This window comes from Sapajus apella, unplaced genomic scaffold (genome assembly GCF_009761245.1).
Source record: "Sapajus apella isolate SASKATOON/1434 unplaced genomic scaffold, GSC_monkey_1.0 scaffold65, whole genome shotgun sequence".
NCBI classification, from domain to species: Eukaryota; Metazoa; Chordata; class Mammalia; order Primates; family Cebidae; genus Sapajus; species Sapajus apella.
The window spans coordinates 8,045,080-8,072,947 of record NW_022437005.1 but is presented as its reverse complement, the minus strand read 5'-3'; the positions used below and the strand labels follow the sequence as shown (position 1 = coordinate 8,072,947).

At 38.4% G+C, this 27,868-nt stretch overlaps 1 protein-coding gene across 3 annotated transcripts in view; it reads right to left on the bottom strand.

Moving 5' to 3' along the window:
* Positions 1-27,868, bottom strand: part of XRN2 (5'-3' exoribonuclease 2) — a 91,180-nt gene that overhangs the window by 19,265 nt on the left and 44,047 nt on the right. For all 3 annotated transcript variants that reach the window (XM_032248137.1, XM_032248138.1, XM_032248139.1), the window contains exons 20-27: positions 27,779-27,851; positions 16,451-16,534; positions 15,036-15,133; positions 14,236-14,315; positions 13,131-13,187; positions 4,950-5,018; positions 4,735-4,866; positions 2,645-2,772 (exon numbers count right to left, since the gene is read on the bottom strand). In XM_032248137.1, the coding sequence (XP_032104028.1) occupies positions 2,645-2,772; positions 4,735-4,866; positions 4,950-5,018; positions 13,131-13,187; positions 14,236-14,315; positions 15,036-15,133; positions 16,451-16,534; positions 27,779-27,851 (721 nt within the window). The remainder of the gene's footprint in view (positions 1-2,644; positions 2,773-4,734; positions 4,867-4,949; positions 5,019-13,130; positions 13,188-14,235; positions 14,316-15,035; positions 15,134-16,450; positions 16,535-27,778; positions 27,852-27,868) is intronic.

Sequence of the window (27,868 nt, the reverse complement as noted above, 5' to 3'; positions counted from 1 at the left end):
TTTCCCAGAACTATAGGGTTAAAGATATAGTCTAGGCCGGGCACGGTGGCTCAAGCCTGTAATCCCAGCACTTTGGGAGGCCAAGGCGGGTGGATCACGAGGTCAAGAGATCGAGACCATCCTGGTCAACATGGTGAAACCCCGTCTCTACTAAAAATACAAAAAATTAGCTGGGTATTGTGGTGCGTGCCTGTAATCCCAGCTACTCAGGAGGCTGAGGCAGGAGAATTGCCTGAACCCAGGAGGCGGAGGTTGCGGTGAGCCGAGATCGCGCCATTGCACTCCAGCCTGGGTAACATGAGTGAAAAGAAAAAAAAGATATAGTCTACCTAAAGCAGTGCCTGGCTATACTGTAGGTAGTACGGAGATAAAATTTGGATCAAGAAAGGGATACCTTTGTCTTTCAGGCAACTAAGTGATGACAATCCATATCTATTGCACCTGATTTAATTATACTTGTATTAATGAAATACATTGCAATCATTTCCACATACTTCTTTTGCCTGTGTTAACTGAGAAACAGATTTGTAAGTGAAGATTAAGGAAGAAATCCAAATTATCTTATTCAGTTAACTATATATAGTCAAGATGAAAAACAGACCCAGAATAATCAAAGTTATCCTGAACAAAAGGAACAAAACTGGAATAATCACATTATCTGACTTCACATTATACTACAGACCAGCAGTAACCACAACAGTATGGTACTGGCATAAGAACAGATAACACAGACCATTGGAACATAATAGAGAACTCAGAAATAAATCCATACATCTACAGTGAACTCATTTTTGACAAAGGAACCAAGAACAAACACTGAGGAAAGAACAGTCTCTTCAATAAATGGTGCTGGGAAAACTGGATATCATATGCAGAAGAATGAGACTAGAATTTTATCTCTCACCATATAGAAAAATCAAATAAAAATAGTTTAAAAGGACTTAAATCTATGAAACTACTACAATAAAACTTTGGGAAAAATCTCTAGGATATTGGTCTGGGCAAACATTTCTTGAGCAATACCCCAATAGTATAGGCAACCAAAGCAAAACTGAACACACAGGATCACATCAAGTTAAAAACCTTCTGCACAGCAAAGGAAACAATCAGCAAAGTGAAGAGACAACCCATGGAATGGGAAAAATATCTGCAAACTATCCATTTGGCCAGGGATTAATAACTAGAATATGTAAAGAGCTCAAACAACTCTATGGGAAAAAAAATCTAATCTGATTTTAAAGTGGGCAAAAGATCTCTTAGACATTTCTCAACATTCAAATGGCGAACAGGATATAAGAAGTTGCTTAACATCACTGATCATCAGAGAAATGAAAATCAAAACTACAATGAGATTATCATCTTGCTCCTGTTAAAATGGCTTTTATCCAAAAGACAGGCAATAACAAATGCTGGTGAGGATGTGAAGAAATGGGAACTCTCACAGATCACTGGTAGGAATGTAAATTAGTACAACCCAATATGGAACAATTTGGAAGATCCTCAAAAAAATAAAACTACAGCTACCATATGATCCAGAAATCCTTAAAGCCAAGTATACACCTATAAAAGGGAAATCAGTACATCAAGAAGACATCTGCACTCCCACAATTACTCCAGCACTATCCACAGTAACCACGATTTGGAAGCTACCTAAGTGTCCAACAACAGGTGAATGATAAAGAAAACATGATACACCTACACAAAGGAGTACTGTTCAGCCACAAAAAAGAATGAGATCTTACCACCTGTAACAACATGAATGGAACTGGAGGTCATCATGTTAAGTCAAACAAGTCAAGCACAGAAAAACAAACTTTGCATGTTCTCACTATTTGTGGGAACTACAAATTAAAACAATCGAACTCATGGAGACAAAGAGTAGAAGGAGGGTTACCAGAGTCTGGGAAGGGTAGTGGAGGAAGAGCTGGGGAGGGGGGGATGGATAATGGGTATCAAAAAATAGAGGCCAGGCACAGTGGCTCAAGTCTATAATCCCAGCACTTTGGGAGGCCAAGGTGGGCGGATCATGAGGTCAAGAGATAGAGACCATCCTGGCCAACATGGTGAAACCTCATCTCTACTAAAAACACAAAAATTAGCTGGGCATGGTGGCACACACCTGTAGTCCCAGCTACTCAGGAGGTTGAGACAGGAGAACTGCTTGAACCCGGGAGGCGGAGTTTGCAGTGAGCTGAGATAGTGCCACTGCACTCCAGCCTGGTGACAAAGTGAGACTCCATCTCAAAAAAAAGTTAGAAACGATGAATAAGATCTAGTATTTGATAGCAAACCATTTAAAAATAACTAAAAGGGTATAATTGGATTGTTCCTAACACAAAGAATACACGCTAGAGGTGATGGATACCCCATCTACCCTGATGTAATTATTACTAATTGTATGCCTGTATCAACATATCTCATGTATCCCATAAATATATACAGCTACAAGGCACCTGCAAAAATAAAGATGAAAAATATATGAAAGATTGTGCATAAGGTATTCTCTTACAACTCTTCTAGCTTACATGTTTCTAAAGTTCACTGCACTGATAAAACCAATCTTTTTCAGCAATGAAGATTAGAAATCAACCTTTGTTGTGATATTTAATTTATAATGTAAAATAACCGATTAGTAAAAGCTTACTTGACATAAGTTTTGGAATTTGGGCTTGTCCTCTCAACAGCGGCCTGTATAAGTTTCCCTGGTAAGTCCCAGGTGGTGGTGCAGCATTGCTGTAAATGCCAGTTCCTGAGCCTCTTGGCATAACGTGGCTATAAAAGGACCCCACACAAGAAAAAAAAAAATTATATAGTGATTATATAACACAGCTGACACAAATAAAACAAACAAATGCTCACAGCCATGTCTTCACTAACAGATCTGATTAAGATAATACAAAAGAAGGTTTATAATTAAAGCTGGAAACTACATAATGGTAATAGAGACAGTAAATGTTCATCTGTCACACCAAGACTCTTAATTGATAATCATTTAAATACTTACCACTCACATCATACAAAAAATAAACTTGAATGTTTTGTCTTTTTTTGCCTTATATTTCAGTTTTTTCCTTAAGGATCCATGTTCTCGCTATCACTGTATATACGACTACTCTATATCTTGCTATTTTAAATTTACTCTATCAAATATTTACCTGTATCTTTTCTTCACCTTCATAATTGAAACACATACACCTATAGAATACTTCGCTATGTTGATGTCTTATACTTAACTAAACCATTTCTCTCATTTCGTACTAGTAGTATAGATTACAGTGCAATAGAAATACTTGGGCATATAACTATGCTCACCTAAAATTATTTCCTCAGTACAAATCCAAGAAGAATTTGGATCAAAGGTTATGAATATCTTCTGAACTCACAACTCTATTTAGAGGAAATACTATGTTGCTTTCCAAAACAGCTGAAACAATGCAAAAAGTTATCTTCAGACTATTTTAAATCTACATTTCTTTTACTGCTACTAAGAATGAAAAGTTTCCAAAACAATAATAGCTAGTGTTTACATAGGGTAGTTCCTAGGGCACTACCTAAGCACTTGACAGGTATTAGGCTCACTTTAATTCTTACAACTTCATAATTTTAAGAATATATAGGCATAATTACTGTCTCCACTTCAGACATAAAGAAATGGAGGTATAGAGTGGTTCAGTTAAGTTCACAAATATATTAAGTGGTTAAATTTAAAAAAAAAAAAAAGGTATCTGAATCCAGACATTTAAGATCTAAAGCCCATGTTCTCAATCACTCTGCCAAACTATCCTCTTAATATCTGCTGTATAAATTACATGCAGATGGTGACCTTCTGCCTACATCACTTTTGGAATCTTAAGGTGTCCCCGCTAATTGGAAATATCTATTTATAAGTTGTAATTATTAATGCATGAAACCTAACTCAATATTATGGCAAGCCTGTTGCTCTTTTTACACCAGCTTTACCTGTTATTTCAAGTACAAGTCCCCTCTCTCTATAGTATCTTCTACAGCTAGGAAAAAGCCAATTCAATAACTAATAAGGGCAAAGGATAAAAATCAGAAATTCACAGAAGAGGAAATACAAATGACTAATAAACATATTAAAAGATAATTGCAGGGAAATGTCAATTCAAGCAACTATGAGATGCCACTCTTCAAGCACTAGGCAAACAAAACTTTAAGAGACTGGAGGCTTCTCTACTGGTTAACACTTGAAAAAGACTCTCCATCATACAATGATTAATTCAGCTAAACTTTCTTGAGGGTAAAGAGGAGGTTTCATTCCCTTGAAATAACAATCAGAAAAATAGTAAAACGTCTTAGAGAAAATAATAGAATACTCATGCAACACATACAGCAACATATAAATGGAGAAGTGAATTTTTAAAAAGAAAAGCAGAGCAGTATCGAAGTTATTAAAATATCTACAAAACAGTTGTATTTTATGGTCTGTCAGATATTTGTGGCATACAATAATGTGTTGTCCAAAATGCCTGTTTAGGTTTTAAAGATGGAGCTCCACTCTTTGCCTGGTTTTAAGTATGTAAGCAATGTTATGAGAGGACATAGTAGTTGGCGGTGGTCAGATATGGTGGTGAGACAAAAATATACATGTGAAACAAACTCAGTATTTTCATAAAGTTTAAAAAAAAAAAAAAGATGGCATAAATACTGACTTGTTTTGTGGGATGACTCAGAAAAAGCAAAATACATAAGGGCTAGAAACTGACAACTCACCCCAAAGTCCTGAAGGCTGCCTGATCCAGGTGCACAGGCCTCCGGTCACGGTTAAAGCCAAGCTGGGGCTTCCACTGCCGTCCATTGCTGGATTTTTCCCAGTCATGAGGTTTCAATACTGCTGCTGGCTTTCTGACCATTTAAAAAGACAACTTTTAGTAAAAGGAATGAAAACCACTTGTACAACATAAACCTAGGTAATTTACTGTCGTTACCTTGCTCCTGGAAGCATTACAGCTTTAAAAATGTAATCTTCACCAAACTGTGGGTCTTTAAAATTAATACTGGAAAAGAACAATAAACAATTCAATGATCTGATTATATTATCATGTAGACTGAGGTATTTTTCATGTTTAAGTCCTCTCCAAAAATTATTTTAGTTAATGGATTTGCCAAATGGCTAAATATCTTCCTCACCAAACTGTCTCTAATTCCTTGTACATATAACCTTCAGGTAACTTTCTCTGTGAGAAAAGTCATATTCTAGCTAACTGCTGGTGATGACAGAGACATAACAGCCATTGGCCCAACTCAAATTTTGATATGGTATTGTGGACAGGTGGAAGAGGTTTGTAACAACAAAAAATAAAAATTGCCTTTCATTTTGTCCAGTCCATGGCAAAGACCCCTAGCATTTTGAGGCAGATTAGCTCCTATTTTAATAAAGAAAAGATGGATATACCAATAGAAACATTTTTGCAAAATAAAAAAATGTACACAAATAGCTAAGAAATCTATTGGAGGGGGCTATAAAATATATTAAACTTTACAGTTGGACCCATGTACCCTTCTCTCCTAATATGTGATTTTTAAATAATAAAATAGTTTTCACAATTTGAAAACTATACAAATACACTTTTTTATTTTGAGACAGGGTCTCACTCTGTTGCCCAGGCTGGAGTGTAGTGGCACACTCACAGCTCACTACAGTCTCAACCTCCCAGGCTCAGCAATTCTCACTTTAGCCTCCCTCAAAGTTAGGACTACAGGTACGCAACACCACGCCCGGCTAATTTTTGTATGTTTTGTAGACATGGGGTTTTCCCACATCGTCCAGGCTGGTCTTAAACTCCTAGACTCAAAAGATCCACCCACCTCAGCTTCTCAAAGCACTAGGATTACAGACATGAGCCACCGCACCCGGCCAATGTGCCAATTTTTAAAAGCTATATATACTCAAACTTTGAGTATAAGCTGGGTCAAACTTATTTTCTGATAGTGATGGCTGTGGTAGTGGTATATATGTGTGTGTACCTATCCCAGAGGTTGGTAAGTACCTAACTCTGTCTTCTGGCACAGCGATTCTTCTTCCAGGACTCTGGTTATATATCTTAAGATTTATATTGCCGGGCGCGGTGGCTCAAGCCTGTAATCCCAGCACTTTGGGAGGCCGAGGCGGGTGGATCACGAGGTCAAGAGATCGAGACCATCCTGGTCAACACAGTGAAACCCCGTCTCTACTAAAAATACAAAACATTAGCTGGGCACGGTGGCGTGTGTCTGTAATCTCAGCTACTCGGGAGGCTGAGGCAGGAGAATTGTCTGAACCCAGGAGGCGGAGGTTGCGGTGAGCCGAGATCGCGCCATTGCACTCCAGCCTGGGTAACAAGAGCGAAACTCCATCTCAGAAAAAAAAAAAAAAAAAAAAGATTTATACTTAGGGATGCTTATAACACTACTATTCATAATGTTTGAAAGACTGTAAAACCCAAGTGTATGAACAATAGTGGACTGGTTAAAAAACTAGAGTTCTTCCTTTTTAGAACTCAGATAATATTTTTAAAGATTTAGTAACAGAATATTTAATGACATGGAAAATATATATATATGCAACAGACTAGACATATTCATCAATAGATTATCAGTGATTTTTCTCTATAAGTCAGTAACTTGTTTCCTTTTTAAAAATATATTTTTCAAAATTCCTCCAATGATTATACTTACAGTTAGTTTAAATGGTTTTATTGACCTGGTTGACATTTTTAGATAGCTGTTTTCTTTCTGAATACTGCCACTTTAACTAGAGTCCATTAGCTTTACAGAAATTTTCATGTAAAATATAAAGTACACAAAAATGGATTCACTTGTAATAAATACACCATGAGCTCAAGAACAGCTGAACAATACTTATTACTCAACTGGTTCTTCTTACAACTCATTCTTCACTGGCAACTGTCTTTAGCTCAGATTTTCTCTACTGGTAAGATGGCCTAGGGTAGGGCAAGGTAGGACAGGCAGTGACAAAGGTTTAAGAGGATGACAGACAAAACGGTAGTTAAGTATTTGGGCTCATTAGGGCTTTGCAGATAAAAAGTCAAGAGAGAAAACGGGTAATAAAGCAAGACTTGCAAATAAAGTGTTGAAGCAGGTATCTGTGTTTCAGCGGGGCTTTTTTTAGCAGTTTGCCAAATTGATAGACTATCTATTGCATGCATGGTTCATGGTGGGAAGGGGGATTATGCACATTACCAGGCATCAAGCCTGTCTCCCCTTCTAATAAGGGAAAGAAGGAAGAAAGTGGAAAATGCAACAACAGGCACAGAAAAGATGCTGAGTCAAAGCATGTGTGTATACACACCTTCCATACAAACATCTTTGTCAGTGTAGGCTAAAGATGTGTGTGTACTCGGGGGTGGGGAGAAGGGAATTATTTCACCTGAGGATTAAGGAAAATATCATCCAAGAGGCTGCGGCTTAAGATGAGACAGGATTGGTTACAGGATGGCAGAGAAAACAAATGCAACAAAGATATGGAAAGGGGTCCCAGGACCAAGGAACAGCTCAGTTTTCCTGGAGCAGCCCTTCTCAACGGAGATGTGGTGCAAGGGAATTAAGCCCTACGAAAAATGACAAGTGAGTACATTCTCAGTTCTCCCAAGGAAAAAACATAGCTAGTATCATTCTAGAGACACAGGACACAAACTGATATGTATAATCTGATACATACAACAGATGCTTTAAGTTCTCAAGGCAGAATTCTCCCATGGAACTCCAGTTGAGAAGGGCTAGATTAGAGTAAAAATGCATATGAGCTGAAGTGGGCAGGAAGAAAGCGTAATTGAAGTGGGTTATAGTCATGGAGGGTTTGTGTGCGTATAATGTGATGCCTTTGCAAGTAGTCAATAAGGAAGTAAAAGTGATCAAAGACCATTTCAGAAAGAACAACCCAGCAGCAGTATACAAGAGAGCAGAGGGACGCCCATAAAGAGGTCACCAATGCAGTCTAAGCAACAGTATTCAACACACATCTTGGATAGGAATGTTGGGAAAATAAATAAAATGGTAACGCTGGAACTAGAATGGAGATGGAGCTCAGATGAAGATCTGCAACTCATGCACACAAAGTCCTGAAACTAAGAAAACAAAGGAAATAACCAAGACAATAAACTCCCAGGGAGAAGAGAAAATCCCAGGGTCACAGAGATAATCACTTCTGCGGGAGAATGGTTATAAGAGATTTAATAAGATAGCTGAAATTCAACTTTGAGAAAACAAATCCATTTATTTGCCAATTACCCCTTAATAAAATTGTCTTAAAAGTTCCATTATTCATGTTCATGCTCTGAAAGGGAAAAACCTTCCTTCCAAGCCAATAGGACAATCTCCAAGATCATCCCTACTTTCTCTCAGAATCACACTCAACAAAAGGATCCATACACTTAATACAGTACAAACCATTAGGAGATGGAAAAGGAGTATCTAAAAGTAAGTTTGTAAGCTTCCATTCAAAGACAAGGACACTATTTATGAAATCAAAGGATTAAATCATTTTTCCCTTGGATCTTTGAGAACAATTTGAAGACACACTCTCTCCTAAAATGAGTTAAGCTTTCAAGGGTTGAAAGATTTTTTGTATTTTAATTTGTTCCCAAAAATGTACACTAAGATCTCTTATGTTGTTAGAAATATATTTTTCCAATGTGATAAAAGCCATGACTTAAACACACTTCCTAAAAGTCAAACACACAGACTAAGCAGGAATCCATTAGGCAAAGACCCAAAAGGTAACTTTTTATATGGATCCAAACTTTTGAAGGTATTTATTTTTTTTCATGTGTATGTCATTTAAACTCCATCCTCAGAAGCAAAAGGCATTACTTGTGAAGAGTTTATCTGGCAGGGGGAAAGTAGTAGTAACAATGAGTTAAGGAGAGAAGCACCCTCCCGCGAGCTCTGAGAAGCAGAGGAAACAAACGAGTTAACCAAACAGCCTGCCAAGGACTCAACAGGCTACCCAGCTGAGTTAAGAGATTTGTGTTTAGATTTATATTGCTTCATCTAATTCTGTAAACGGAAGTATTTTTAAACAATAGCATTTTTATCCACGTTTTCCAAATGCAGGTGAAACACTGTTTGACTCATCAAGCTTTTATGTACCAGACCAGCTTTCCCCTGAGTAGCATAACAGATACTTTCCTTGACAGGTAACCTCCTCACTATTTTAATCACTTGATTGTCTTCATAAACACGCCAAGGGCAAAGTAAATAAAAATTTAAAACCTAAACATGGTTAAAAATAAGGAAACTGAACAGTTTTTTTTATTCATATCACAAGTAGCACTTTCAGCACTGTTGGTAACAAGAAAATATTGTAGCAAAGGCTCAATAGAAAAGGAATGGAATGTGGAACTCCTTTTTTCTGATTCACTTGAAGAATTATCCTTAGAAATGCTTTTTTTTTTTTTTTTTGAGACCGAGTTTCGCTCTTGTTACCCAGGCTGGAGTGCAATGGCGCGATCTCGGCTCACCGCAACCTCCGCCTCCTGGGTTCAAGCAATTCTCCTGCCTCAGCCTCCTGAGTAGCTGGGACTACAGGCACGCGCCACCATGCCCAGCTAATTTTTGTAGTTTTAGTAGAGACGGGGTTTCACCATGTTGACCAGGATGGTCTCGATCTCTTGACCTCGTGATCCACCCGCCTCGGCCTCCCAAAGTGCTGGGATTACAGGCTTGAGCCACCGCGTCCAGCCAGAAATGCTATTTTAAGTATTACTGTTAGAGAGTGCTAGCACAGCTCACAAAGAAAGCAGAAAACTCCAAATATCATTTCATTTTTATACCTTTCCCTGATACATGCCATAATTAATGCTGAATTGGCAAAGGCAAACTGTTCTTGCAGAGAAATTTCATGATTCATATACTTGACATTTTAAAACATTTAAAGAGTTTATAGCATGGTGACATCATATCAGAAGAGGTTAACCAGTTCAGCATCCTGTAACGTACTGCAGGCAGTGAAAGTGAAACCCTGCCAACTGTTTTACACCATCAAATCCACTGTTGACTGCATGTATTCCACTTCCTTCAGGCTTTAGGTTTCGAGTTATCTGCTTGCCAAGCATTAGCCTTGCAAATGCTCCAGAAATAGTTACTTCAAAATATCCATCTCCATACACATTCACATTAAAACAAAAAATCTCCTTGAAGAGATAAAACATTCTATACCTTGTCTGATTCATCCAAAAGTGAATATGAAAAGTCTGAGAAACACTTCTCTGAAAAAAAAAAAGGTTAGGCTCTTCAAAGACTTTGGCAAACACTGGTTTCAACACTATGAACAACTGAGCTTTTTTTATATGGGTTTAGAACTATGCTAGGTACTATGAGAAAAAGAAAACCTAATGACACTACTGCTGGGAAAAACATATATAAAAACTATATAAATTATGCTTTAGAAGAAAAGCAATAAACGGTAGACAATGAGCAGGTGGAGAAAAGAAAGGAAGAGCACTCCAAACAACAGGAGGAAGGGGTGGAAGTCAAAGGAGTACGGAAGGGGTCAGCCTGGGCAGGAAGGAAACATCCTGAGGACCTAAAGGTTCAGGCACAGAATCAGGGCCCTGCCAAGGTGCGTCAGGCCTTGAAAAAGCAAAAGCACACAAGTGTGTGCAACTACCCTCCAGATGACAGATTGGGAGGAAAACTCTTCTATGATTTTAAAGTCATATGCAGAAGCTAATATGTTGAATAATTTATGGAATTACAAATAGGAAAAAAAAATATGATCTCCCAGGTTAGAGCTGACTATATTCTCCAAGGGTCTGTTTATGAATTTAAAGGGCTTCAACAACCTGTATAACATACTTTCTGAGCACTATAGATAAGAACGAATGGAATGGGAAGAACTTACCTAAACTCAACTTGAGGAAACAATTTCTCAAATATCAAATGGGATACTACATGTATTTAAATAAGGAAGGGGGAAAAAAAATGCCAGGGGTCGAAAGAAAAATAAATGGCAATTGATACTGGTGAGTACATTTTGAGATTTTTTAAATCTGAAAATTGTAAGTTAAAGTTATAAAGCAAATATAACACTGGAACATACAAGGCCTAAAACAAGCACGTAAAAATCAGCTATAAAACTGGATCTCAGCGTCAACATTGCTCTTCAGAGAAAACACTGAAACTTACTTTTACCTAAGGGAAAAGTTAACGCTGGTCTCCCATAAGTCTTCAGCAAATTAACCTAATTTAATTGATTTTATTATAAAGTTATTTTCAAAATATACCTGAATATGCATTTAGATCTGAGATTTGTTTTATAATTTTTTTTTTTTTTTGAGATGGAGTCTTGCTCTGTTGCCCAGCCTGGAGTGCAATGATCTTAGCCCACTACAGCCTCAGTCCCTCAGGCTCAAGCGTTCAAGTGGTTCTCTCATCTCAGCCTCCCAAGCAGATGAGATTATAGGAGTGCACCACCACCAGACAGAACAATGGAATTAATTAGTGTGAAGCCCCACTGCTTTAAGGCAAGCCAGAGACCCCAAGGGTTAACACAGTGTTTACAGTGAATCTGTCAGAGCCAGATTGTTTGTGATAGATTTAGGAGCGTGTTTTTAGTAGAGACGGGTTTTTACCACGTTGGCTAGGCTAGTTTCGAACTCCTGACCTCAGGTAATCCATCCACCCTGGCCTCCCAAAAGTGCTGGGATTACAGGTGTGAGCCACCGTGCCCATCCTGTTTTATAAATTTAATAATCTTGTGAACATAGTGTGCACCAAATACCAAAAGCCCCTTTAGGCTCAAAAACAACCAACCAACATCATCATCAACCAAACAAAACTTCCAAAATGTGTCCGTTAATTCTGTAACTCTCCTCTGGGCAAGGCTCTCTATCCTAATTAGAAAGTTAAGTATAATTAACTATTTCTAGAGGACTAGGCAGGAAGGCCCTTGGATATATGCAGAAAAATTGAGAAGCACAAGCAAACATGTGGCAATCCAAAGACAGAACACCATGGAATTAATGTGCCTGAAGCACCAATGCTTTAAGGCAAGCCAGAGACCCCAAGAGTTAAAACAGTGTTCACAATGAATCTGTCGGAGCCAGATTGTGATGGGTTTAGGAGTATGGATTTCAATTCTGTACCCACCCTTAACAAAACAGCACAAAGACAAAGAACCAGGATAGGTGTAAAGATAAACAAAAAATTATACGTAAACGTAAGCAACTCATCCAGAAAGATTTTTCAAATTCAAAATAGTTTTCTTGAAATAAAAGCCTTTCTAGAATGGCAATCATTTACTACCTCAATCTATTAAAGACAGGAAATAAACTTGTTTATACTTCACGAAGGAAAATCTAAAGAAAACCTAAAATATTTCCTGAGAGGGAGAGAAACAAAAATGGATGGAAAAGGAAGATTCAGGATTAGCAGGCTTTTATCAAATTCTCGAATATCTGAGATGCGTTTGCTTTAGCCTTGCCTAAAGATTGGAGAAAATGACAACTGAACTCTGCCATAATAATCTGTCATTATATTACCCAAGTGAGGAGTCAACTTGTTGGATTTCAATCTAAACAGTCATATTACATTTTATACTATTTTTACTCAATAGAAAACGATGTCAGCGCCGAAAAACTGAGATATAAATTAGTTTTCCAGAGAAGAAATCAGCCATTTAAGCTTCTAATTGCTAATACAAATTTTCACAGTTACATTCTATGTCATCTTAACTAAAACATACTACAGAGTATTTTTGTTTTCAAACTCTGCAAGGCCATGATTATAAACATAATTAAAACAGTGTGTTGCAATACAAGGAAGCTGTGTGAGCCTTTGGGGTGTAGAGTTCTGTTTGCTCCAATATAACAAACTGCTAGATACTCCTACTCTTTACCTCCCACTTGCCTAATCCAGGAAGAATTACAGGTTGTCATGGGAAACCAGATAACAGAGAAGCAAGCATGTTAAATCAGTAACCTTAACAATATACATAATTTAAAGTCAAGAGGCTCTGCTCTAAGTTCTGCAACACAGGGACTCTCCAATCTCAAAGCAGTGGTGGATTAACAGCTACCATTTCCTTGTGAATCAGAGGTCTTTTAAAAATGGATTTGCAAGTTCAGAGCTGTGTTCCGGGTGAATACCATAAATTTTGGAAAACTTACCTGACTACAGTGTTCTGTGTCAGATCCCTTAACATAGGAACAGGAGAACATACTATTCTAAAAGGAAACAAGAAAAACACATCTATCTGTAAACTGCAACCTTTTAGGTAAGTGGAAATAATTTGTTGCTATGTTAGAAAAAAGAAATCATTAGGATGAACTAACAAAAATAATAAAACCATTTATATCTTAAAAAAAAAATAAGTACCACATAAATGAAATGGTTAACTATTAGCCATAAAGCATTCAATCTCATTAGTACTCAAAGAACTGCGACTATAAACCACAATATGTCAATGAGCATCCACCAGATTGATAGAAATTAGAGTTGTGACAAGGGTTTGCCAAAATGTAGAACAACAGGATCTCTCACAAACTGCCACTGGAATCATAACACAGTGTAACCATCTTGAAAAACCACCCAGAAATATTACCTAGGAAAAAAAATGAAGATACACATACTCTATGGCCAGCAGTTCCATTCCTGGAAATCTACCCTTGAGATGTGGTTCACAAACTCGGGTCTCAGAACCCTTTTTACACTATTAACTCTCAAAGGGCTTTTGTTTATAGTGGTTATATTTATGAACATTTACCCATTAAAAATTATGACTAAGAAATTTTTAAAATACTAAAGATAACCCTACATGTTAACATAAATAACATTCTTATGAAAAGCTACTTTTTACAAAGCAAAACAAAAATAAATGCTGTTGTACACTTTTGAAAATCTCATTAATATCTGGTTAGTATCTATTTAACAACTAGATACTCTCCACTGCTTCTATCTCTTGGGAAGCCTCTGGCAAAGTCCACTCAAGAAAGAAAGTGTCAGAAGAGCAAGTAACACCGTAGCATCTTAGTATCAGTATGAAGAGTTTTGACCTTCGGGGTATCCTGAAAGGGACTCCCAGAGCTCCCTGCACAAGGTGATACAGGTACTTTGAAGAGCTGCCCTTTGAATCCAAGCCTTTTTCAGTTAGCCAGGTTTTGTCTTATTTTAAATATAATTTTCTCACTATTATTAGAAAATAAACATAGACAAGGAAAAAATGCTAACTAAACTTCCTTCCAGTCACCGTAATTATATGCAAACGAAACTTACTGATCTGGAAGAACGGCTTCTTCATCCAAAGAAAACTTTCCTTGAATCCCATGACATAGTTCAGGGGGTACATCCACTGGCTGTGGAAAAATGCATTCCTGATCTTATATGCAAAGAATGGAAAACTGGGACTCAAGCAGATTCTTCAGGGTTCAAAGCAGCATCATTCATAAGAGCCAAAAGGCAGAAACAACCCAAATATTTACCAACAGATAAATGGATAAAAATGTACACATACAAATAGAGTACTATTCAGCCATAAAAAAGTATGAAATGCTGTAACATGAATGAACCCTGAAAGCGTTACGCTAAATTAAATAAGCCAGACACAAAGCCAATACAAAATACTGTATGACTTCACTTATATGAAGTATCAAGAACAGAGGTATCAAATTCATAGAGGTAGAAAGCAAAAGAAAAGTTACCAGAGGCTGAGAAGGGCAGAATGAGGAGATATTTAATATTATTTAAAAGGGACAGTAATTCTATTTCGAAAGATGAAAAGTTCTGAAAAAGTGGGATGGTTATACAACACTGTACACACACTTAATGCCACAGCATTATAACCACTTAAAAATAGTTTATAAAATGGTTTAACAATGGTAAATTTTGTGGTTTTTTTGCATATTTTACCAAAATGTAAAAAAAAGTACATTTCTAATTAACCAAATTGCATAACATACTTAAAAATGCTTAACAATGGTAAATTTTATGTGACGTGTATTTTACCAAAAAATTTTATGTTATGTGTATTTTACCAAAAAAAGTACATTTCTAATTAACCAAACTGCATAACATACCTCTGTGGAACCTGTCTGGTACAGCTCTAAAATGAAGTCATGGAGTGGGTGATGTTTCCCCACAAATAAGACATCACCTCCAAGGCTGTTTCTTCTGGCTAGGGAGAAATAAAAGAATGAGACCTCCATTTAAAAAAGTTGTATCTGCAAGACCAATTTTTCTTCTTTCTTTTGTATTTTTATTATAGTTTAAGTTCTGGGGTACATGTACAGATTGTGCAATACTGTTACATAGGTATACACATGCCATGGTGGTTCTGCAAGACCAATTTTTATGAGTATAAATCAAGGGAAAGCATCTAAGTTTTAACAACTTAATTATAAAATTTATGAAAAAGAATTTTAAAGTGATAGGTTAGACAGGAGTTCTAGTATTTGACAGTACTGTAGGGAAATTAGTTAATAATTTATTACATATTTCAAAATAGCCAGAAGAAAAAAACTGTAATGTTCCCAACACAAGAAAAGATAAATATCTGAGGTGGTGGATATTCCAATTGCCCTATTTTGATCATCACATATTGTATATAGGTATCAAACTATCACATGGACCCCAAAAATGTGTGTATCAATTTAAAAACTTTAAAAAAATTATAGTGATAGACCTAAACGTGTGATGTGCCTCTGGGGAAAAAAAATATTTTAACAAAAAGGTTTCAAAAAGATCAATAATTATCAGAAAAAAAAAAAACCACAGAAATATCTATGAATATATTAAGAGATAAAGGGTAATGTTTTCTTACTTATAATGAACTCATTTTCTTAGTATAAGAAATATATAATCATTTTCTGAGGAAATATAAACAAACTGTATCATTTAATGAAAAGATTGTTCTAAAGACAGATGATACAGAAATTGTTTCTATAGGCTTATTATAATAGTATTTAACTTTTCAATAGAGCCCAGCTTTGCAATTTTCCCAATATGAATACTTTTTACTGTCAGTATGAATTACAAAATGCCACCTTTTATGTCACATTTCAAGTTAGCACTCTAAGGGCAAATGCTTTTGTTTTACTCTAACCTTTCAAGCAAAGTAGTTATTATTGGGGGAAAGGGGTAAGTAGGGGTGACAGCAGATGGAGAGAATGAATAATGTCTTCCCAACAGGCAAAAAATACTTTCGTTTGTGCACGTCATGTAAGAATCAAAACGTCAAAGGATATTATTTAAGCACGGCTTTTTAAAAAATTTAACAAACACTTGTAAGTTAAAACATTTTATTTAAGTACTATTTAACTTACAGATAATGAATTAAGAAGCAAGGTAAACGTCTGTAATAAGGAAACAAAATCAATGATTTATGCCCCCTTTATGGAAAATTTGACAAACGGGGGTGAAAGGTCTAATTTTATACAGAAATGTAAAGTGTATATTACACAGATCAATGTTGACTAAGAAGTATAATTCTTACTCTCTTCTGGAGTGAGGTCTGGGTATACCTCTTCTAGGGCAGCTCGTAGCCTTCGCTCATCCACAAATGGCAAGAGAGCAACACCTGGAAAAACAAGTGCACATGAACCACCCCTAATACCAGGATCAACTAAATTCCAACTCATCATTGGTCGAAATAAATGTTTCTAGTAGACTGTCCTTGCTGATATGCAAACATGTTGGAACTAAACTCTTATTGTCTCATTAAGCCAAAACTCAGATGCTATTCTTTTCCATGCGGCAGAAGAAAAAAAATTCTACATATTTTTCATTCTTAAAATCGCTTATATGGAAAATCATGTTTTCTGAATCTTAACTCCATGGTGATAAAAATTCTTAATAAATGAACAAATGGCTACCTGGATACCGGTATATGTTCTCACATTAGTTACTAAGCTGCCCCCAGGCAAGCCAGTCACTCTCCCTAGGACCTGAACACGTCCTTTCATCTTTCTAGTATTTGGTTTCGTATCTTTTGTAAAATCAGAGCATTTAAACTAAAATACTCAATTCTGTTCAACCAGAATGCATAGACTCCTCCTGCTCTGAAATTCCATAGTATTCTTTTTTTATTTTAAAGCCTACTAATTAATTTATATACAAAAAAGTCTTTAAAGACTTGCTTAAATAACTATAAAAGTTTTAGAAGTAAACAATAGGGAGAAAGATTCATGATGTTGGATTTGGTAAAGATTTCTTGGATATGACACCAAAGGCACAGGAAACAACAAAGAAGATAACCTTCATTTCAGGAAAATAAAAAACTTTTGGGTATCAAAGGACATCATCACAGGGTGAAAAGATTATCCAGAGTGAGAGAAAATATATTATGCAAATCATATATCCAATAAAAGATTGATGTCTAGAATATATAAAAAAATTTCTGTAACCCAACAACAAAATCAACCCAATTCAAAATTGGGCAAAGGACTTGAATAGACATTTCACCAAAGATGATTTAGAAATGGCCAAAAAGCACATGAAATGATGGTCAGTAACATCAATCATTAGGGAAATGCAAATTGCCACCACAGTATCATTCACACCCATTAGCATGGTTATTACTAATAAAAATAAAATAACAAATGTTAGAGAGGATGTGAAGAAATCTGAACTCTTGTGCATTACCTCACTTTTCTCCTAGAGATAAGTTATACTGAATATATTCCATCAGTAATAGAAATAATATATACCACAATGAGAGTTGACAAGTCATCTGCATGTTTATGTATTTAATTATTTACTTAATAAACTCAGGTAAGGATTCAATAATTTACTTATTTAACAAACACAAAAATATTATTTGCTTCTTAATTAATTTACTTAGTATTTTTAGTTTACATCCCTCACTGTCCTATGAATCTTCTCTCTCTACTTTAATCAAGACATCCTCTACAGAGCACCTTGAAAAACCCAAATCTCCAATCTATTTATATGTAATAATACATGACCATGAAGCAAAAAACACTTGCATAACCTTCATGGGGTACATTTCCCATGATCATTCCACTGAAGTGATATGATATTCTGCTACTACATAAGTCGATGCTAAAAACTCATAATTTTTCAACTTGTAATTATTATTATTTATTCCCCTTTGTTTCAAGATTATCTGTGAATCATTTTACTGGCCATTCCAACCACAGGGAACAATAATCAAGGAAAGAATGAAAATGTGATTTTACCAAATGTGCTTATTACCCTAGGAAAATGTATGGTGGAAGAAAAGGTTAAATATTTTGCTGCAGGAGGGCTTTGTGTAAAAACAACAGCTGGTTTATTGTGTAAGAGATTTCTTCATTGTATTTTACATTCAATCATCATCACGTATTGGTTAAGTGGTGAATGGCAGCTAAAAGTTAGTACTAATTTTATATAGCTATTCCTACAAAATTTTTTAATAGAATGAAAAAGTAGTAGAATTAAGTAATGATCAGTGTCAAGTATTTAAACTAAATAAAAGTTTCTAGCATATTTTTCAGAAGTTTCCATGGAGTATTCAGAAATCTCCACATGGACACTACTATGTTTCTGTATTTCTCAGCAATCCCGAAAGTTGTTAATGAGCTACTGACTATAACAAGCCCCATTAATTAATCGAAAAGGAAACAAAAGATATAATTATCAATCTATTTCAACCCAATTTACTGCTTCTAAGAATGCTGTTGGATACAATGAGTTCTAAATTTCTCTTCAAAGAATCAGTATGTCAGTATGGTCAGTTCTTTGTCCCCTGTTTTTAAGTATAACTTCCTCGTAGTTTCAGTAAACAACCTTTTCCATCAGTTCTAATCAGTAGTTCACATCCGTTTCCCTGGTCCCCTGCTCCATCCTGACTCAGCCTGACCACCTGTTCATCCTTACTCGTCCTGGTCACCTGCTTTGACTTGAGTTATCCCTGGTCACCTGCTCTGACCTGAGTCACCTTTAGTTAGCTGTTCCATAACTGGTTTTCCCACCAAATCGCTCACCCCACCACTCTGGCTCATACCCCTGCTCTCTTTAAAATGGCCAGTCGGAATTAGCTTAGACTGTGCAGTCTAACCCTAGCCAATAGGGGAACAACACAGCAATAGGGGCTGAGTCAAGGATAAAAACCTCTTCCCCTCCCCTGTTCAGGTGTGCACTCACCATTGCTCCATCCATGAGATGCACCCTTCTATAGAAGTAAATTGCCTTGCTGAGAGAATTTATATTTGAGTGCTATTTCTTTTGTGGCATCAAAAGTTTACATGTAACAATTTGGTGGCCCATACAGGGAAAAGCTGTTCTCCTCTGGGTAGTCTTGGGTCCTCTCTCATTAGGAGACACATCCTGCTGCCTCACTGCAGCAGCCTCAGGAGTAAGGAATTGAGACCCACCTGGTGTGACAAACAAGCCCCGACTCGGCAACGTGGGAAAAAAAAAAAAGGCTTATGAATACCAGGGCAACTCAGCAACTCTGTGCACAGACCAAGGCAAGAAAAGCCATGGGGGCAGTCAAGCATTCCTTGGTTGGAATAAACCTTCAACAGTAGGGGAGGTGAGAAATTTCCAGTAAGGGAAATTGAACCTCACCCCAAAACCATCAAGATTGGGAATACCCCAAGCAAGACAGGGAGCAAGAAGGATAAGGATGGTAACAGGGCTATCCCCCTTGGTAGCTCCCTAGGTCTTATGTAAAATACTAGAAGGATAATGAAAGGACTAAACATAAGAAAAAGCAACAAATGATAAAATATTGCTGTTTTATTTGGACTCGGGGGCCCATCCTCCATCCTCAATCTTCTGCCCAAAGTTTGGATTGAATGAGGATGTAATGTGTCGCCTTCTAATCCGTTAACAATAAAAATCCAGTGTCTCAAGAAGAAATGGACTATGCTCTGCTGGATGCAGGGACTTATCCTCCTTTTTCCCTTAAAAACAATAGGGAAGACTTCAATCTGGCACCTCAAAATGAAAAGTCAGAGGAGCCAATTCCCATGCCTAAAGACTCCAGTCCATGGGATCCCCTAGATTATCTTCCCCCACTCAGTGTCCCCAAGCCTTCCCCTCAGGCAGCTGCTGACACCTCAGATCCCATTCCAAATCCTCTGCTCACGTTATGTCTCCTCCTTATAACCCTGATTCTTGGGAATTACCATCCCACGAGCCTATTCCGTCCCAACCTAAACACCCCTCTCTAAAAGGACTCCAGCATGAGGTAGAACATAAAAAAGATATTCAGAATTCTCCATTTCCCTCCACACCTAAAGAGTCGGGACCGACTCTCTTCCCTTTGAAAGAGGTACCACAAGGAGGGGGAACCATTGGCTTTGTAAATGCTCCCTTAATCAGTTCAGAAGTCCAAAATTTTTAAAAGGGGCTTAAGCCAGTACTAGATGACCCTTACGGAGTGGCAGATTAAACTGATCAACTCTTAGGACCTTAGTTATACACTTGAGTCGAGTTAATATCCATCTCGGGCATCCTCTTTTCAGGGGAAGAAAGGAGTATGATTCGTAGAGCTGCTACGGCAGCTTGGGAATATGAGCTACCTCCCGCTCAAAATGTTCCTAGTGCAGATGAGAAACTCCCTGCCCAAGACCCCCAGTGGGACAATAACGCGGATCACTGGGAAAACATGCGAGACCTAAGAGAGATGATAATAATGGAAATTCAGGAACCCCAAACCCAAAATCTTTCTAAAGCATCTGATATACAACAGGAAAAGAATGAAGGGTCCACAAGATTCCTAGATAGACTAAGGAAGCAAATCAGGCAATATGCAGGCCTCAATTTGGACAATCCCCTTGGGAAGGAATGTTGAAACTCCAATTTGTCACTAAAAGTTGGCCAGGCTCTCAAAAAAATTACAAAAGATAGAATATTGTGAAGACCATTCCCCCACGCCCACCACAAGTGAGCTTCTCCGGGAAGCTCAGAAGGTGTATGTGAGAAGGGATGAAGAAAAGCAGAAACAAAAGGCAAAACTTACGTTACCCACCTTCCTACAGATGGCTCCAAACCAAGGTATTCTAAACAGAGCTTCCAGGGAGCCAGAAGCTGTAAGCGGTCCAAACCCTTCTTTAAAGGACCCCAGCCTCCATCTGGAGGATCAAGGCCCTCATTTACCAGACCCCTTGAAGAGTATGGGGGAACAAGATCAAAGAATCCCAGAACTAAGAGGGAGGAAGGGCAAGACAGGTGCTACAGATATGAAAGAACAGGTCACTTCAAGCGAAAACGTCCTGATCTAAGAAAGGAGAAAGAAGCCCTTCCACTCATGACTTTCCAGGAAGTGTAGGGAGGTCAGGGGCTCTGTCTTTTTTATCTTGAGTCCCACCAGGAGCCCTTGATAAATTTAGAGCTGGGACATAAACATGAGCTTATCACCTTTTTAGTCAATTCGGGGGCCGCTCGCTCCTATTTGTTTCCCCTGTCTAATGTTGTCTGCTCCTCAAAAGAACTTTTAGTCTCTGGGATAAAAGGGGAAGGATTTAAAACAAAAATTTTAGAAAGCACAGAAGTCAGATACCAGGATCGCTCAGCAACTACTCAGTTCTTGTTAATCCCTGAAGCAAGGACTAATTTACTGGGGAGGGATTTAATGTTAAAGTTAGGCATAGGTCTACAAGTCAGCCCAAGAGGATTCCTCATGTCATTAAATCTACTCACCACTACAAATGAAATATATATTAATCCTAATGTCTGGTCCAAAGAAGGGAACCGAGGGAAACTCCGAGTTCCTCCAATCCACATCAAGCTAAATACCCCTGGAGAAGTAGTAAGAAGAAAGCAATGCCCCATTTCCCTAGAGGGCAGCAGAGGGTTGAAAACTATCATTGAAGGCCTTATAAAGACAAGCCTCTAGAGTCCTCTATGTCTCCTTATAGCACCCCAATACTGCCAGTTAAATCAGACAGGTCATACAGCTGGTATAGGACCTTAGAGCTATCAACCAAATAGTCCAGACTACCCACCCTGCTATCTCTAATCCTTATACCATTCTCAGCAAGATGCCATATAATCATCAGCGGTTTACTGTAATAGATTTAAAGGATGCTTTTTGGGCATGTCCCTGGCTGAAGATGGCCGAGATATACTTGCTTAAGAGCAGAAACAACAATACCGATGGACAGTCTTGCCCCAAGGGTTCACAAACTCCCCTAATCTTTTTGGCCAAATTTTAGAACAAGTATTAGAAGAAGTTGTCATCCCAGAGCAAATGTGTCTTCTCCGGTACGTGGATGATCTTCTTATATGTGGTGAAGATATAGAGAAGGTAACTGACTTCTTTACACATATTCTTAACCATCTGCACTTTGAGGGGCTACAGGTCTCAAACAGAAAGCTTCAGTATGTAGAACCCAAAGTTAAATATTTAGGCCACTTAACCACTGAATAAGAGCAGACAAACAAAGAATAGGGCCTGAACGAGTTGAGGGAATCCTGTCCCCACCCTTGCCTCAAACTAAACAATAACTCTGGAAATGTTTAGGGTTTGTTGGAAACTACCGTTTATGGACTGGCTCATATGCACTACATAGTAAACCGTTTATCAAAAACTTGCCCAGGAGAAGCCTAACCGTCTCCTGTGGACTTCTGAGGAAGCTGATCAAGTCGAGGAGCTGAAAGAAAAGCTCATAATCACCCATTTTAGCCTTAACCTCCCTGGAAAGGCCATTCCACCTTTTTCTCAATGTGGACAGTGGAATAGCTTTAGGAATGCTTACTCAAGAAACAGAGAACACCGGCAGCCCATGGGCCTTCCTATCAAAGATCTTAGATCCAGTCACTTGTGGATGGTCTCAATGCATACAGTCCATCGAGGCTACGGCAATATTAGTCGAAGAAAGCAGAAAGCTAACCTTTGGAGGAAAACTGACAGTAAGCACAACTCACCAAGTTAGAACCAGAAAGCAGGGAGATGGCTTACTGACTCAAGAATCTTAAAGGGTGAGGCCATTCTGTTAGAAAAAGATGATTTAACATTAACCACTGAGGATTTACTCAACCCAGCAGGTTTCCTAACAGGGAATCCAAAGCTAAGGAGAGGGCACACATGTTTACATTTAAATGATTACCATACAAAGGTTCAACCAGACCTAGTCCTTCAGGACTGGACAGCACTTATTCATAGACAGTTCCTCCCAGGTGATTGAGGGAAAGACACAATGAGTATTCAATAATTGATGGGGACTCTTGTAGAAATACAGTCAGGAAAACTGCCTAACAGTTGGTCTGCTCAAACGTGTGAGCTGTTTGCACTCAGCCAAGCCTTAAAGTACTTACAGAACCAAGAAGGAACCATCAATACTGATTCCAAGTATGCCTTTGGAGTGGCCCATACATTTGGAACAATTGGGACTAAACAAGGTCTCATTAATAGTAAAGGTCAAGACCTTGGTTCACAAGTAGCTAATCACCCAAGTATTAAATAATCTTCAGTTGCTGGAAGAAATAGCTATTGTCCATGATCCTGGAGACCAGAAATGCCTTTCTTTTGAAAGCTGAGGAAATAACCTAGCAGAACCACCAACCAGGCTGCTGATTCTTCTGAAATGTGTATTTTTCACTTAACTCCCTACCTCCCTCCTCCTACCGTAATCCCCATTTTCTCTTCCACTGAAAAAGAAAAACTAATTTAAATAGGTGCTAAAGAGAATTCAGAAGGAAAATGGATATTGCCAGACCAGAGAAAAATGTTGTCTAAACCCCTTATGAGGGAAATCTTATCCCATGACATCAAGGGACCCGTTGGGGGCCCCAGGCCATGTGTGATACAGTTCTCAGAGTTTACGGTTATATAGGAATGTATACCTTGGCCACACAGGTTACAGATAGTTGGTTAGTACGTAAAAAAACTAATAAGCAAACCATAAAAAGATTACCCCTCGGCGTAAGGAATCCAGGCTTAAGGCCATTCCAAAGCATCCAAGTTGATTACACAGAAATGCCTCCAATAGGTCATCTAAAGTATTTACTAGTGATAGTAGATAACTTCACTTACTGGGTCTAAGCTATCCACTTTTCAAGTGCAACAGCCAATATAGTAGTCAAGGCCCTAGCTGAAAATTAGTATCCAGGTTTGGACTAATAGAAAATACTGACTCAGACAATGGAACTCATTTCACCGCACACATCATTAAAAAGCTATCCCAAACATTAGACATTAGATGGGAATACCATACTCCCTGGCACTCACCCTCATCAGGGAGAGTAGAAAGAATGAGTCAGACTTTAAAGAACCACTTAACCAAATTAGTCTTAGAAACTCAGTTGATTGACAAAGTGCCTTCCTATTGTCCTGCTGAGAATCTGAACTGCTGTGAAAAGATACTGGTTTTTCTCCTTATGAGATGCTCTATGGATTGCCCTATTTACACTCCACTTCTGACATTCCTACCTTTGAAACAAAACATCAGTTCCTTACAAATTATATACTTGGTCTATCTTCTGCTTTCTCTTCTCTTAAAACTAAAGGTCTTGTAGCACAGACACTGCCCCTGAAATTCTTGGTGAATCAACAGCAGCCTGGGGATCACGTCCTCATCAAAAGCTGGAAAGAAAGGAAGCTCGAGCCAACCTGGGAAGGACCTTACTTAGTGCTCCTAACTACTGAAACCTCATTCCAGATGGCAGAGAGAGGATGGACCCAACACACCTGAGTCAAGAAAGCACTGCCGCCTCTGGAGTCATGGGCCATAGTCTCAGGAGAAAACCCTACCAAACTAAAGCTAAGAAAAATTTAGCTCTTTCACCTATTCTATTACTCTTTCTTCTCTCCTCACTCTATTGCTGACCATCCAGTTATTAATGTAACCAAGTCAATTTCACCTCACGCTATTACATTTGATGCTTGCTTTGTTATACCCTGTGGACACTTGTCAAGTCAAAGACGGCTCTCCACCTCAGAAAAGTACCTCTGTCCTTCCTGACTCTCCTCAGACTGGACATTAGTGAATTGGGACCATTTAGTCTGTGAAGATATCGATGAAGACCCCATTATCAACCAGGAATCTTGCCTCCGACCCCTATATAGAGCTTTTGTGCCACAGTTGGTCCAACGTTCTGTGGACCACTGAAGAGCAAGGAGGGACTGCCCCAATCAGTAGCTGTAATTTCCTAAAACCATACATTCATTTTACTAAAGGAACAGCTTCCCCTGTCAGCTAAATCAGTATAATCCTATACAGGTTATCACTCAAACCCTCAAAGTTCTCCCCCTTCTTATCTAAGCCGGTTCTCTTCTTTAAGTCGGATTTATGGTGTGGGGGCTGAGGTTTCAGAAAAAGGCACTATCAGAACCTCTGAAATACGTTTCATTGACCCCCTCATTACCTACACTGTCCTCTAAGCCTGCTTCCAGAACCTCTCATAACAAAACGATTGTTTCTCCTCCATCTAATGACAAGACCAAGGTAGCTATTGTAGAAGTTAACGACTTAAAACAAACTTTGGCAGTTGAGACAGGGTAGCAAGATGCAAATGTCTGGCTGGAATGGATCAAATATTCCGTCTGCACGTTAAACAAAAGCAATCGTTATGCTTGTGTGCACGGCAGGCCAGAGATCCAGACTGTCCCCTTTCCATTAGGATGGTCTTCTAATCGACCAGGCATGGGCTGTATGGTAGCTCTTTTCCAGGATTCCACACCCTAGGGTAGCACGTCAGACCAAACTTTCTGCTATATCCCGAAGCTCGACACCCTGCGGGTCAGCCCCTGAGGACCATCCAGCTTCCATCTCCCTACACTAAGTTCACTTCATGTCTCTCACAACAAGGAGGAAACTTAGCGTTCCCTGGAGACCCAAAGGGATGCAGTGAGCTTAAGACTTTTCACGAGCTTACCAATCAGTCAGCCCTTGTTCATCCCCAAGCAGATGTGTAGTGGTATTGCGGTGGACTTTTACTAGACACTGTGCCAAGTAACTGGGGCGGCACTTGTGCTCTAGTCCAATTGGCTACCCCCTTTCACCCTGGCATTTCATCGACCAGAGGAAGAAAAAATATAACATCATAAAGCAAAAGAAGCCCCTTATGGGTCCTTTGATTCTCAAGTCTATTTAGATGCAATTGGAGTCCCACAAGGAGTACCAGATAAATTTAAAGCCCACGATTAAATAGCTGCAGGATTTGAGTCAGTATTTTGGTGGGTGACAGTTAATAAAAACGTAGATTGGATAAATTACATTTATTACACAACCAACAGTGGTTTATTAACTACACTAGAGATGGTGTTAAAGGAATAGCTGAGCAATTAGGGGCTGCTAGCCAGATGACTTGGGAAAACTGAATAGCCTTAGACATGATATTAGCAGAAAGAGGAGGAGTTTGCATCATGATTAAAACTCACTGTTGTACCTTCATCCCAAACAATACTGCCCCTTATGGAAGTATAACAAAGGCACTGCAAGGCCTAATGGCTCTGTCCAATGAGTTAGCCAGTAACCCAAGGGTAAATGACCCCTTCACAGGGTGGCTAGGAAAATGGTTTGGTAAATGGAAGGGAATGATAGCCTCAATTCTTACTTCTCTCACAGCAGTAGTGGGTGTGCTCATTCTTGTCGGATGTTGTATCATACCATGCATCCATGGGTTAGTGCAGAGACTCAAAGAAGCAACACTTACTAAACCTCCCTTAACCATCCCTCCACCTTATTCAGAGAAGCTTCTTCTTTAAGAAAATCAAGCAGAACAACTAAGCCAAGACATGTTAAGGAATTCTGAAGAGAAAGCTGTAAAGAAAATTCACGAGGAGGGAATTGTTGGATGAAATGAGTTCTAAATTTCTCTTCAAAGAATCAGTATGTCAGTATGTTCAGTCCTTTGTCTTCCATTTTTAACTTCCTTGTACTTTCAGTAAACAGCCTTTTCTTTTCTTTTTCTTTTTTTTTAATTTTTATTATTTATTTTTTTAAAGATGGGGTTTCACCATGATGGCCAGGCTGGTCTTGAACTTCTGACCTCAGGTGATCCACCCACCTCAGCCTCCCAAAGTGCTGGATTACAGGCATAAGCCACCATGCCCGGCCTGTAAACAGCCTTTTCCACCAGTTCTAATCAGCAGTTCACATCTGTTCCCCTGGTCCCCTGCTCCGTCCTGACTCATTCCAAGCACCTGCTTTGACCTGAGTCACCCATGGTCAACTGATCTAACCTTGAGTCACCTTTAATTACCTGTACCTTAAGTGATTTTCCTGCCAAACCACTTACCCCGCCACTCTGGCTCATAGCCCTGCTCTCTTAAAAACAGCCAGTCAGAACCAGCTTAGGTTGTGCGGTGGGAATGACACAGCAGTAGGGGCTGCATCAGGGATAAAAACCTCTTCCCCTCCCCTGTTCAAGTGCTCCATCCGTGAGACGCACGCACCCTTCTATAGATGTAAATTGCCTTGTTGAGACAATTTATATTCGAGTGTTATTTCTTTTGCAGCACTGAAATTTCACATATAACAATATTATAATTAAATTTACTACTAATCATTGCTAATCCCAAGTTGGATGGAAAAATATCAACATTTCACATACAATTCTTAAAATATTTACCTTTTAAAATATTTATTTATGAGACAGGGTCTCATTCTGCCCCCCAGGCTGTAGTGCAGTGGCATAGTCAATGCTCACTGCAGCCTAGACCTCCCAGACTCAAATGATCCTCCCATCTCGGCCTCCCAAGTAGATGGGACTACAGGTGTGAGCCACCATACCACACTAATTTTTGTATTTTTTTGTAGAGATGAGATGTCATTATGATGCCCAGGCTAAAATATTTATCTTTTACAGAATTCTTTCATTTCAAAAATTACGTTTACAGTTTTACCAGAAAAGAACATCTAAATTTTACCTTGCCATGCATATTTCTTCCCATTCAAATCAATAGCAAAATCTTCAGGATAGAAGTCAATTATACTAGAATCCTGTATCGGGGAGAAAA